At 40.7% G+C, this 14,231-nt stretch overlaps 1 protein-coding gene across 7 annotated transcripts in view; it reads left to right on the top strand.

Moving 5' to 3' along the window:
- The window catches only part of LOC135085677 (fatty acyl-CoA reductase wat-like), a 28,371-nt gene extending 17,121 nt beyond the window's left edge, over nt 1–11,250 (top strand). For all 7 annotated transcript variants that reach the window (XM_063980475.1, XM_063980476.1, XM_063980478.1 and 4 more), the window contains 11 exons: nt 376–498; nt 3,496–3,621; nt 4,232–4,377; nt 5,119–5,228; nt 5,482–5,559; nt 6,263–6,386; nt 7,274–7,399; nt 8,631–8,750; nt 9,194–9,323; nt 10,391–10,518; nt 11,080–11,250. In XM_063980475.1, the coding sequence (XP_063836545.1) occupies nt 376–498; nt 3,496–3,621; nt 4,232–4,377; nt 5,119–5,228; nt 5,482–5,559; nt 6,263–6,386; nt 7,274–7,399; nt 8,631–8,750; nt 9,194–9,323; nt 10,391–10,518; nt 11,080–11,170 (1,302 nt within the window). In that variant the 3' untranslated portion in view covers nt 11,171–11,250. The remainder of the gene's footprint in view (nt 1–375; nt 499–3,495; nt 3,622–4,231; nt 4,378–5,118; nt 5,229–5,481; nt 5,560–6,262; nt 6,387–7,273; nt 7,400–8,630; nt 8,751–9,193; nt 9,324–10,390; nt 10,519–11,079) is intronic.
- The last annotated feature ends 2,981 nt before the right edge of the window (nt 11,251–14,231 follow it).

Raw genomic sequence — 14,231 nt, 5'->3', positions numbered from 1 at the left:
ACAAAACTTTACTTTAGTTAGGTACCTAACTACTGGTTCATTCTGGGGGAAATGTAAAATGTTGAGAAAGCCTAGTTCGCAGTTATGGCAATAAATAAGAGGTTGACAAAGGTGACTAATGCCCGTTTTCACCATCAATAACTAATTTTTAAGTGACCCTTAAGGTAACTCATAACAGGAATTTTGTTTTCATAGGAGTCACTTAAAAATTAGGGTTTGATGGTGAAAACGGGGCATAAGTTTCTTCCGCCATTTCTTCTCAACACCAGCCGATATGAATCCCCAAGTGGTGGTAGAGTTTGACACGTTTAAGTGCCCTGAAAATGGCCTACATATTAAGTAAGTTTAGTTACTTTATCTTCTTTCCTTTTCCAGGTTTTCGACCGCCTAAAAGAAGAAGTGCCCAAATTCAGGCACAAGATTGTGGTGATACCAGCTGACTGCGAGGCGGCGGGACTCGGTCTGACTTTGTCGGACCGACAGACGCTTACTGAGAAGGTAAGTTCTACTAGCTTTTGCCCGCGGCTTCACCTAATAGTAATGTAGCCTGCCTCTTATGGAATAACGCCCGTATTCACAAACATTACTATGAAGTCTCACAGTGGATGCACACGGTGACACACGAACCAATCACAGAGCTCTATTCAACGCTGTGCGTTCGATTTGATGCTACACTTAGCAAGCATCGTTTGTGAATACGGGCGTAATTTATATTGGTAAAAGTTTTCAAAATAGGATCAGTATTTCCAAACATTAATAGTCCTACAAACAATGTTACAAAGTTTGACTCTTAGTTTTAATATTGGAAATTTTACCTCTTACTATTAAAAATACACGCATTTCTAGAGTGAGTGGCCAACCTCACTCTAGAAATGCAGCCATGGAAGTGGAATGTAAGTGCAATTATAGCTATTAATACAAATTCAAACATAGTTACATTCGTCAGAATATTTGAAGCTTTCTGAAAATAGGAATACACTTTTTTGAATAAAATAATGGTATGAACTTCAATAAACTTGGACGCAGATCAAGGCCTGTGTAAGTTTACACACACACCTGGTGAAGGCCAGGCAAACATGCAAAAGCAAAATACACAGTTTTTATTGTAAGCAAACATCAAAGCCCTCGGAAAGCTTGAGCAAATACAAAAAAGTCAAGAGGCTGTATTGATTTTTTCAACAAAAGTAAGGATATCCGAAGTAACTATCCGAGCCTCTTCAAGGTGAGAGTGGATGGCATTTACAGGGAAGGAACATGTCATGGATCGTTCTAGACTGCATCTTACTTTTAATATCAATGTGCTTGCGGTGAAATACCTGCCTTGTTAGTAAAACAGGGTATTTAACTATCGCCTGGCATTCCCCGCATAGTGTAAATAAAAAACGAGTAATTCAATTAGGTATTTAGTTTATTTATATTGCATTAGATGAATAAACAAACTCACGAACCACTAACAGCTTCCTACTTTTAGAAGTTCAAAAATATGTTTATCTACATACAGATTGAGCTATACTTTACCAACCACCAGTAGGGCAGGTGACCCGGTTTTGGCCATTTTAAGAATTTTTTAGACTTTGAGGCTATATAATTTTACAGTTTTTGTTATCACGGACTTATTTCTTGTAAAAAGTGATTAAATATATTTAGATCTAGCCTAAGGATACATTTTTTTTCATAATGATTCAATGGAAAAATAATCCTGTAGAAAAGAAAAAGAAATGGGAATTTGTGCCATTTTTGGCCAGCTTTACCCCATTTCTGGCCACAGTCATGTGCCAGTTCTGGCCATCAAAATTCATCAAAAAAAAACAAAAACTATCCGACGGATTTTAACGAAACTTGGTACAATTATTTTTCATACTCCTGGGCAGGTTATAGTATACTTAGGAATTCCCACGGGAACGGGAATTAGCGGGAAAATCCTTTTGTATGAAAAATCTAAACTGCTTAAGTTAGACGCTTCAAATTTGGTATGTAGGTACCTTAGTAAACTTAAAGCTTAGTTACAACAAGGAATTCCCGAAATTCCCACAGGAACGGGAATTCGCGGGAAAATCCTTTTGTATGAAAAATCTAAACCGCTTAAGTTAGACGCTTGAAATGCATGCAGGTACCTTAGTAAACTTAAAGCTTAGTTACAACAGGATATTGCAAAATTCCCACGGGAACGGGAGTTAGCGGGAAGAAACATTTGTTCGAAAAAATCTAAACCGCGTAAGATAGATGAAGGGGGTAAAACGGGATCCACGCGTACGAAGTCGCGGGCGGCCGCTAGTATTAAATATAATATCTCAGCTCGAATTGAAATTACAATTAAGGAAATCAACATTAACCTATAGTATAAGTTTATGCGGTTAGTACTGGAACAATTCTTTTCACAACACCGATTTTTTTAGTATTTGGTTTCGATGGAGGCATTATAATCGTAACTCTGAAAATGAATCGATTACTTATATCAAAATAGCTAAGTAATTAAATTGAAAAATCACGATAATAACTAAATGGCCAAAAGTGGGGTTCTTCGTGCACCACTTTTGGCCAGGCATGTGGCCAAAGATGGGAAAATTCATTCATTCTAGCTCCATTAGTGGCCACCTCTCATAAACCCACTTAATAAACAAATAGCGATAAAATATCATTAGTACCACTTAGACAGTGTATTCTTTATTAAGGATTAACATAAACATTTAAAAAAATAAGAAGGATTTAGAAAATAATGATTGTTTACTCACCCGCTCGCCTTAGCCTTTTTGCTAAGACTTAAAACAATTAACGCTTCTCAAAAAGTAATGACTTGTTGGATTGAAGTGAAGCTTGACACATCAAAGCTGTTAACGCTATCAGTGTTGCTAATATTAGATATTTTTATTCCCGTAAACCATAGAGAAATATATTAGTCTTTGCCTTAGTTATAACGATTTGAAGTTCTAAATGGCCACAAAGGGGTCGGTGGCCACAACCGGGTCACTTGCCCTATTGCTTTTAGGAAGTTTAATCTGTACCACATCTGTACTAACTTCTAAAGAAACATTGCTTAGTTAGTTAAATTAAAATTAAAGTTATCTTGAAATGACGTACCGGTAAAGTAGAAAACGACCACACGCTTCCCCTGGATGTCGCAAAATGCAACTAAAGGCCAAATACGCGAGCATCAGGCCTCCCCAACCCGTCTGGCCAGCGTGGGGAGTGTAGACCAAATCCACTTGCCCCTGGTAAAACAGAGGGTCGTGCTCAGTGGATACTAAATGACCTTACTGAAAAAAGGCTACTATTATATTGATGATGGTATTTTAAAGACTCTTCTTTAGGTATAAACCCTTGAAAAAGAGGCTGACAACAGTGACTGAGTTTCTCGCGCTGCTTCTTCTCAGCACTGGCCCGTTGTCCCGAAGCAGTGGTAGGGTTAATACTGGGACGTGTAAAAGTGCTTTTTAAAGGCCTACTTGCAAAAATATAATTATTTTTAATGAGATGATGATGATGATGATATTTCAGGTGAACGTGATCTTCCACTCAGCAGCGACTGTCAAGTTCGACGAGCAGTTGCGACTGGCGTTCAACGTCAATGTGAAGGCGTCATTGCACGTGCTGCGGCTAGCAAGGGATATTAAGGGACTTGACGTAAGTATAGGTTGAGCGCTTAACTTCAATGCCTGAGGTGTGATCGCCGGGGAGGCTGTGGTAATGAAGGCTTCGGCCGGAAACCCACAGTTCCTGACAGGCCAGACCCTACAGGATGGTGCTGGGCTGCTAGACTTGCATTTAGGACATCGCCATGAATTTTTTCTGTCTCCAAGTTTTCTATAGCCGCTTTCCGTGACCCCAGAACATGTGTAATCGTACTGGTTTTTGCAAACACTACAGATCGGGCCATCATTATGCTTCACACCACAGGCGTTGCAGGTAAACATTGTACGAATGTTTGAGAAACGCTGGAATTAGTGTACGACCGAGTAAGCGTGCTCTCACGATTGCTGCCGAACGGCTACTGCTATTTAATGACGGAGCACCCGGGGTCGTTTTAGTGACCCTCACATAATATTATAACCTATGCTGTCTATCCTGTTTGACATCATAAAAACATCCTTCCATGCCGCTTCATACCTCAGGCACTGACTCAGATAAGCGCAAGACCTAGATATATCTAAATGGGAGTACATAGTTATTTGAAATTGTGGTGGAAGATGGTAAATAATATTGAATGGTAAGCATTATATAATTTTGGTTCCAGGTCCTGATGCACATTTCGACTGCCTACTCCAACTCGCACCTTGACCAGGTCGAGGAGAAGTTCTACCCATGCAAAATGGACTTGGAGACCCTCAACCAGACCATAGAGAAGATGACTGATGAGGAGATCAACAGCCAGTTATCTAAGTAAGTTACATCTTCTGTAAGTATTGCTAAAATCAAGTGGCAGTGGGCGGGGCACATAGCTCGCAGAGCTGATGGCCGCTGGGGCAGAAAAGTACTCGAAACGTAGTGTAAGCAGGCCTCCCACTAGGTGGACCGACCATCTGGTGAAGGTCGCGAACGAACGAAGTATATCTCTTCTAGTTCGTTTCAGCCAAAAGACGTCCACTCCTAGACAAAGGCCTCCCCCACGGATTTTCACAAAGATCGGTCCTACGCTGCCCGCATCCAGGTACTTCCCGCGACTTTTACCAGATCGTCGGTCCACCTAGTGAAAAGCCTGCCCGTACTATGTCTTCCTGCACGTGGTCACCACTTTACGAGCAATGTGCTCTATACTACCTATTCTATCTCCACTGGGAATCGAACCTGAAATCTCTGGGTTTGAGATATTTGGTCTTAACCACCAAAACACAAATATGCATAAATCTAAGACAATCTAAGGACGTAGCACACTTATCAACCCGGAAAGGGATCGTAACCGTATCAACTCGAGGCAGTCAGTATTCTTTGTATGAAACTTTATACTGCAACGCACACTTATCCGCACCGTAACGTAAACGCCTCGCCTCGCGGTTGACAGCGCGCGAAGGCGATGACAGCTTGCGAAATGCGATTATTGTTGATCCCTTTCTGAGTTGATAAGTCTGCTATGACCTTTATTCACCATAGATAAGAAGAGGAATCATTATACTTCTGTTTCAGATTATTAGGCGAATACCCCAACACATACACTATGACCAAAGCATTAGCTGAGAATGAATTAAGGATCAACTCGAAAGGAATACCTCTAGCGATCTTTAGGCCGGCTGTAGGTAAGTGAGAACAGCCATTCGTAGCTTGTTAGTAAATTGAATCTTCGAAAACCTAACCTTTTGAAAACCTTTGTTTCTGAAACTTTCCGAAAGCGCATTCCTGAAAACTTGAACTTTCGAAAAACCTAATTTTCTGATACCTTACTTTTCGAAAATGCGTTCCTTGAAACGTAACTTTTCAAAAACCTAACTCGAAGAAAACCTTTTACCAAACCGAACCTAAAAATATGTTTTTTTTTTAATTTTATTACAGTGGTATCATCAGCCAGAGAACCAGTAAAATGTTGGTTGGACAATATGAACGGACCGAATGGCATCGTGGTGGGAAGTGGTAAGAAAAACACTATTATTTAAATGTTGATGAGGTCTCACAGTGCGCGTGGACGCACAGGGTGACACACGAACCAATCACAGAGCTCTATTCAACGCTGTGCGTTCGATTTGCTGCTTCACTAAAGCAAGTATCGTTTGTGAATACGGGCGTGTTAAAATTACTAAGTTACTAAAAATCTAAAAGCAAATTTAGCTTAGACTGCCTTCACTAGTTGGGTTTCTAGTAGCGGTTAAAGCTGTAGATCCTGGCTACACAGGAGTTGCAGCGGTGGGAACGAGAGGTGGGAATAGTTACATACCCAATGGTGACAATATCAAACAATCGCTGATATAGCCCGACGGATTAGCAAGCTGAAGTGGCAATGGGCAGGGCACATTGCTCGCAGAACTGACGGCCGATGGGGCAGCAAGGTTCCTCAATTTAGGCCAAAACCAGCAAGCGCAGCATGAGACGTCCATCTCAAGGTGAGAACAGATAACTTCATAAAGGTAGCAGGGACTATTCTCACCTCTAGTTCCCACCGCTGCAACTCCTGTGTAGCCAGGATCTATAGCTTTAGTTCATAAAGGAAGCAGGAAGACGCTGGGTGCAGGCCGCTACCAACCGGCCAATCTGGGAACCATTGGGGGAGGCCTATGTTCAGCAGTGGACGTCCTATGGCTGAAATGATTATGAGGATGATATGAATGTCTTTTTTCAGGGACAGGTATCCTCCGAACCCTGCAATGCGACATGCAGGGCACAGCTGACCTGGTGCCGGTGGATATGGTGGTGAACTGCCTCATGGCTGCGGCGGTTAATGTCAACGCGGCTTACGCACAGAGGTGAGGCATAGACAAGAGAGGTTAAAGAGTCAGGGTCTTAGGTTGGATTCCTAATGGGAGCAGTTGAGTTTCTTCTAGAAAATCTATGTAGCTAGAGGTTAAGCCACCACAGGTTCACAGAATGTCTAAGTAGCTCAGATGGTTAAGAGCAGTCGCTCTTTTCAAAGAAAGTCGTGGGTTCGATTCCTTACATAAGCAATTCGATTTACTTAGGTACATTTGAAAGTTTAGTTAGACCACCTTAGGTCCCGGGTCCAGTTCGATAACCAGTGTTTGCAATATTCTTATCCTAATAGGAGGTAAGATAGCAAGTTATTTTGTATTTGAGGAGAAGCTCTCAGGTTGTACCAGTCTCTATAACTTATTCGTCATAGACGTCTTTCAGCAACCCAAAGGGCAGAGGTCAAATCCTACCTGAGGCAGAAGTAACTTCAACTGAAAAACTATCACCGCGAATGCGAACGTCATCCCATGCCCCCAAAACCCGTCTGGCCAGCGTGGGGAGTGTAGGACAAATCCTCCATTTGCCTCTGGTAAATTAGAGAGGGTCGTGCTCCTGCAGTGGAGACTAAATGACCTGATGATGATTGTGGGATAGGATGCCCAAATTGCCCAACCACAGTAAGGAAGCTAAGGTGTTTGTGCTCTCTTCCGAGCGGGTGTCCGTTGTTGTACTCGGGGTTTAAGGTCCAATTGTCACCTTCTTGGTTTGTCTATACTATGTGGGTACTTGGCAGGGTAGAAAACTCCGACACCGCGATTCAGGATTGTACGCGTATCGTTACAGCGCCATCTGTTGGTACCTGCTGGCACACTAGTTTGTAGTGGCGTATCGTAGATGTCGCCAAAATGATGATGTACTACTGAAAATGTTTTATTTCTTTCAGCAACCCACCGCCAGAGCCTCCGATATTCAATTACGTGAGCTCAGTTGAGAATAAGATCACTTGGGGCGAGTTCATGACGCTGAATATGGAGCAGGTGGACAAGTATCCTTTCTCGAACGCCGTGTGGTAAGTTCACTGAAGTTCAGTATTCAATATACAGGGTGGAATTTTGTAATGCCACCTGGAGGAAAAGTATTCTTAATACTGTAGATAGAAAATTTTACTCAAAGAAAACATTCCTTTATTTTTAAAAAGAAATAGAACTGCATTCAAAGATTTTCAAAAAATTGCTCCCATACCCAGTAATCGAACCAACTAAAATCTGTTAAAAATTACACCCTGTATTTTTATTGCATCGATCGTTAGGGTGAGGTATAAGGATGAAATCTCTCTAACAAACTTGATAAATCAAGTGAAAGGAAACCATGAAATCTTACATTATTTTAATTTATTTACAGAAAATTGTATGGCATGGTAGTGAATTTTAAAAAGAAAATCGGAAATCTTTGAATGCAGTTCTATTTCTTTTCAAAAATAAAGGAATGTTTTCTTTGAGTAAAATTTTCTCCTACTTTCCCTCCAGGTGGCATTACAAAATTCCACCCTGTATTTGATGAAGTGGGGAGGGCTATGCTTGGTGTTTCTTTACGAGATCGAATCAGATGAGGAGATCCGTAAACGAACTAAAGTCGCTGACATAGCCCGACGGATTAGCAAGCTGAAGTGGCAATGGGTAGGGCGTAGGGCACATAGTACGCAGGACTGACGGCCGATGGGGAAGCAAGATTCTGGAATGGAGGACGTGTACCGGAAAACGCAGCGTGGAACGTCCACCCACAAGGTGGACCGACGACATCATAAAGGTAGCAGGGAAGCGCTGGACGCAGGCCGCTACCAACCAATCGATCAACATGGAAAGCATTGGGGGAGGCAGCAGCAGTGGACGTCCTATGGCTGAAATGATGATGATGATGAAGTTATTCAAAGTAACAATATGTTTCACAATTAATAGGGATGTTTCTTGGGTAAAAAAGCAAGAGTTTGAATTAGTTCGTCAGTTACTTAATTTATCCAAAAATACTCGACACGTATTTTCTAGTTTTTCAAACTAATGAAAATTGAAAGAGATAAAGCGCGCCAAAGTTCAAAGGAAGAGGCCTATGACGTCAAGGCGTGTTTAAAAGTGTACCACTTTGAGACGTCACGCGGAACTTCAACGCATCATAACTACGTAATTACTTGTTTGATTGACAAATAAAATTAAAGTAAGATCCTGTCACTCGCCAGTAGTGCAAACGGATGAGCACAAAAACAAAAACATTGTCTAAAAAAAAGTAATTTTATTTGTGAATTTCAGGTACATATCCCTAAGACTGACTAAGTCGTGGCTGCTGAACAGATTCTACATGTTCTTCTTGCATTTGATACCGGCTGTGTTGATGGACGGCCTGACTGTGTGTGTAGGGAAGAAACCAAAGTAAGTAACACTAGACATTAGATGGTTTCATCCACGAAGACGCGCCCCTCCAATTTTTAGTCTCGGTCGCGCGGGGTACGGGGAGTTTGATCCGAGCAATCCGAGCGGCATTATTGTAGTGTGCGTGTGCACTCATGGATGATTTAGCGTGTACCGATAACGCTCAAACATTCGCGGAAGAATGGTGGGGCGCGTCTTCGTGGATGAAACGATCTATAAATTCGTTTTATAGCTACCTTTTCCAACCTGGAAATATGAGAAGTATATTGATTAATGCATTAAACCACATTAACTCCGCAAAATAATAATACCTAAAGAATAAAAAGGTGACTCTCGTTAAACGCTTAACCAAGAGTGTTTTTATAAACAATCCTTCTGAATTTCTTGCGCTAATTTAGAGAAAAGACTGTTAATTTTACGTCATTCGTAACCTTTTTCTCCAGGATGCTGAAAGTGTACAAGAAGATTCACAAGTTCTCTGACGTTCTGTCCTACTTCTGTACGAAGGACATCGAGTTCTGCAACAGAAGAACGCAAGAACTGTGGCAGAAGACCAGCGAAGAAGATAAACAGGTACCTAAGATATCCATCTGCCCTAGACATAAGGTCATAGCAGACTTATCAACTCGGAAAGGGATCAACACCGTATCGCCTTTCGCGCACTGTCAACTGTTACGGTGCGGATATATGGAGTTTCATACAAAGAATACTGACCGCCTCGAGTTGATACGGTTACGATCCCTTTCCAGGTGGATAAAGTGTGCTACGTCCTATAATATTAAGGAAAAGCGGGCTATAGTACTTATTTGTTTATAGCAGTTGGCGCCTTTCTTGGCAACTGACAAGACAGGACATTATGCACGGCGCCAACTGAAGAAAAAATACAATAATTATATTATAGGAAGTTGGCGCCACGTCAATTTCATTAGCGAGTGACAGGATCTCAAATAACAATGGCGCCAACTACTGAGTGCACAGTATAATCCTATCATTATCTTCATTTCGATCACCAGTTGGCGCCGCTGCCAACGCCTTTAGCGAGTGGCAAAATCTTACTTGACAGTGGCATCAATTGGCGTACCTAATATTTAAATTTAAATCGTTGCTATAAAATAGCAGATTAGATTTGCCATACTGGATTCGTTCTACATCTGCGGTCAGGTCAAAGTGAACGCAGTGTTGATGCGATCTAACAGTGCGGGCACGAGCAAAGAACATAAACTGAGGTGCGGGATGCGTTCATTTGACTAGAAAAGTGGGAAAACGTGACAGTTTTAATGTCAAAAGACGGTCGAAAAGCCGTTTTTGTAAGGAGTTACATCACTCCGCGAACGGATTCGATTTTCGATTCAATCAGACAGTGCCACTTGTCTAGATCCACTGATCGCGACTGGAGAATGCATCCAGTGTGATGATGATGCTTTGTAACTGTAAAATATGCTTAGGATTATGTTCTACAGTTGTTGCAATTCACGAAGGCGAGTGAGTTTCACATGTGTGATGGCTCGCTACTGTTCGTTTTTCAAAAGTTTTTATAGACATTACACTATCGTTATGTGCATGTACACGTACACACAGAAGTAAAGCTCACTCGCCTTCGTGAGTTGCAAGAACTATACAATAAACTGTTCCTTTCCCAGCTGTTCCCCTTCAGTATGGCGGAGCTGGACTGGCGGGATTACTTCCAGGACTACTACCTCGGCATCCGACGGTATCTCTTCAAGGAGAACGACGATAATCTGCCCCAAGCCAGGATTAAATGGAAAAGGTCGGTACATTTTTATTGATAACGAGGAAGCTCTTGGCCTGCATCTCAGTTGATGGAAAGTGACGATCAGGTGGAAGCGAGCTTCACCCGGAATCCTCAACCACAGAGGATCTGGATATCTTACCTCCAGCTGGGACAATGCTGTTAACATTGTTGTTTTGGCCATTAAATGTCATTTTTTATATTTTCTTCATTTCTTTTTGCACATCCTACTTTTTAACTGCAAGAAAGAAGAATGCAGCACTCGATTAACCCACCCCCGTACTGGTTTAGACACCCCAACTTATTGTGTGATTATCATCAGGTCATTTTAGTCTCCACTGCAGGAGCACGACCCTCTCTAAATTGCCAGACGCAAATGGAGGATTTGTCCTACACTCCCCACGCTGGCCAGACGGGTTGGGGAGGCCTGATGCTCGCATATTTGTCCCTTAGTTGCCTTTTATAACTTAAGAGGATCCTATTTTACTCTACTGGAACCACACAGTATTGCATCGGTTGATCTATAGTAGAATATGTACCTTTATACTTTTCAATAATCATAAAATGTTTTTGTTCCAGGTTGTACTACCTTCATCAGTTAGTAACAATGCTTTTCTACTTCCTGGCATTATACGCACTGTGGAGTATATTTTCGTCATTTTTGTTGTGAAATAAATTACTTATAATTTGTACAAATAATAAAAAATACGAATGTAATTATTCAATGTGCAATACGATAAGACAAACCACAAAATACACTCGCGAGCAAAAGTATGGAATCACCCCATTCGTTTTGAGTAATCTTTGTAGCTAAACGACTATGAAGATTAAATTAAAAATGGTACCAGTTTAAAGGTTACATTACAAACTTTAACTTGATAGGTACCATAGATGCATAAATAGTCATTGAGTTCTTCAGATCGTTGGGAACAAAACACAAGATGGTGATTCCATACTTTTGCTCGTAAGTATAGTTGACACTACCAAATTTTTTTGTGTGGTGTATGGTGTCAATATCCATTTTTTCGGCTATGGTTCAATATTGAGGGGTGTTGTATACAAAAAGTAGATTAAATATACCAAATAAACCCAATACAACTGGCATAATGCTTTAATAGGCCAGTAGAATTAAACACAAAAATTGATTAAATCGGAAATAATTCCTACAAAAGATTTTTTTGCTTTAATGGCTTCATTGGTTGCCCATTAAGACTCTCCTAAGTTTTCGACTTCGACGGAGTTGTGCTTAAGTGGTGGGGGCCCCCGAAAGGGGCGTTTTTTTCGGTTTTCCGGTTATACCGCGTAAAGGACTTACCCTATCGAAAAGTGGTCTTCATGACGGTTAAAGGGCACTTAATCTTGCATTGAATAAGACCAAATTCATATGTTTTGGACAAACCGTTCTCGCGCTAAAGTTCGGCAAAGTAGAAAATATACGTATAATTAATGACCCTCTCCACGTCCAATGGCTTGATACCCACATGCTTCCAAGCCTTGTAAAGGGTCGCCTTAACCAGTGTAACCCTAACAAGGCTCACGAGTTTGATTCGCTTATCCTTTTTCGTCCCAGCCGTTCCTTAACTGCGGTTGCTGCACCTCTTCCTGGCACTCTCCTGAACGACTCTGTGTTACCTAATGTGGCTGCCCCTCTTCCTTGTACCCTCCTGTACGATTTCATTGCTTAGCCATATGCCTGGTCCAAGGTTCGACGCCACAAAATCAACTTCGTACGAGTGAAAATAGTTTAAATACTATTTCCCGTGCTTGTAACATTTTTCTTTACTGCTTCGCCTCTATTAGTCGTAGAGTGATTGTATATATCCTATAGCCTTCCTCAATGTATGAGCTATTCAACACAAAAATAATGATTTCAATCAAACTAGTAATTCTTAAGATTAGCGCGTTCAAACATACAAACAAAAAACTCTTCAGCGTATTAATATGAACTTGTTGTTGTTGATTTTTGGCGTCGAACCTTAGACCAGGCATACGGCTAGGCAACGTAGTCATGCAGGAGGATACAAGGAAGAGGGGCAGCCACATTAGGTAACACAGAGTCGTTCAGGTGAGTGCCAGGAAGAGGTGCAGCAACCGCAGTTAAGGAACGGCTGGGACGAACAAGGATAGGCGCATCAAGCTCGAAAGCCTTGATAGGGTTACACTGGTTGAGGTGGCCCTTTTCAAGACTTGGAAGCCTGTGGGTAACAAACCATTGGACGTGGAGAGGGTCATTAATTATACGTATATTTTCTACTTTGCCGAACTTTAGCGCGAGAACGGTTTGTCCAAAACATATGAATTTGGTCTTATTTAATGCAGGATTAAGTGCCCTTCAACCGTCATGAAGACCACTTTTTGATAGGGTAAGTCCTTTACGCGGTATAACCTTAAAACCGAAAAAATGCCTCTTTCGGGGGCCCCCACCACTTAAGCACAACTCCGTCGAAGTCGAAAACTTAGGAGAGTCTTAATGGGCAACCAATGAAGCCATTAAAACAATAAAATCTTTTGTAGGAATTATTTCCGATTTAAAAGCTAATTCTACTGGACTATAATGTCGTAAGTTTATTTTGTTTTAATTTTAAAAGACTTATCGGCATATAATTTGCACACAGCGCCATCTCTTGGTGATGAATGAATATTAAATAATTTCTAAGGGGTGCTGCTATTGATAAATATTGTTTTAGGCAAATATTTCAAAGATTCCACACCGTTTTTGTACAAATCGCATTTTTATTGTTTCTAATTTTATTATTAGTTTTTTTTAACTGTAAATATTAAAATGTTGCTCAATTGATATAACACCAAATTACATGAACAAACAAATAAAAGAAGTATTTGACCTTATTTGTAAATAACTTAGTTATTTTTAATTAATCTTATTGATCATTCTGACGATATGTATTACTATGACTTTGAAGTTGTCTACTTAGAAAAATTCGCCACAAAACCATGACAGAAAAAAGATGACCCTGTAGAAAATGTGACATTCGTTATAACTTCGATTCGAAAATGAGTGGAGTTGACAGCACTAAATATTTTTAACCAAATCTTATTGTTTAGTTAAAACAAGAAAATACTTATTGCGATCGACATTGTCACAATGTACTTTAAACCTTATTGTGATTTAGTTTTAAGTTGATTATAAGTTTTAGGGCGAGTTTTTAGGCGTAAGTTTTGTTTGACAGAGTCTTTACTACTTGAATAAACTTGTAAATAAGTATGTATTTCTAACACGATTTTCGATACAAAGCCAGGTACTCACTAGAGAAACATGTTTTTCAATACGTGTAAAAAAAGTAAGCGAAAAATTTAGCGATTTGGCGCCATCGCCAAATGACAGCTCTTTCCTTGACGGTGGCGCCAACTGGTGATTCCAATTTGTAATAATTTGTCAAATAACGGGTTCTGATAATCCGAATTTTTACGAAGTTACACGGTTTTTTTGCTACTTATTGAAGAGTAGGTATCTAGTGTGTCCGTTGCTTCAAAGTGTATTTTATATTCGTTGTGTTAAAATTAAAGAAATTGCAATAAATTCCGAGTTAAAAATATGTGTAATTCGGAGTTTGTTAATAAAACTTAAACAAGATGTTCAGGGCAGAAAAGTTCTCGAGTGGCGACCACGGGCTGGAAGACGTAGCGTGGGCAGGCCTCCTACTAGGTGGACCGACGATCTGGTGAAGGTAGCGGGAAGAGCCTGGATGCGGGCAGCGCAGGACCGTGCATTG

Source organism: Ostrinia nubilalis, chromosome 29 (genome assembly GCF_963855985.1).
Source record: "Ostrinia nubilalis chromosome 29, ilOstNubi1.1, whole genome shotgun sequence".
Classification (NCBI taxonomy): domain Eukaryota; kingdom Metazoa; phylum Arthropoda; class Insecta; order Lepidoptera; family Crambidae; genus Ostrinia; species Ostrinia nubilalis.
The sequence above is the reverse complement of the archived record's forward strand: the minus strand, read 5'-3'. Positions and strand labels throughout refer to the sequence as shown.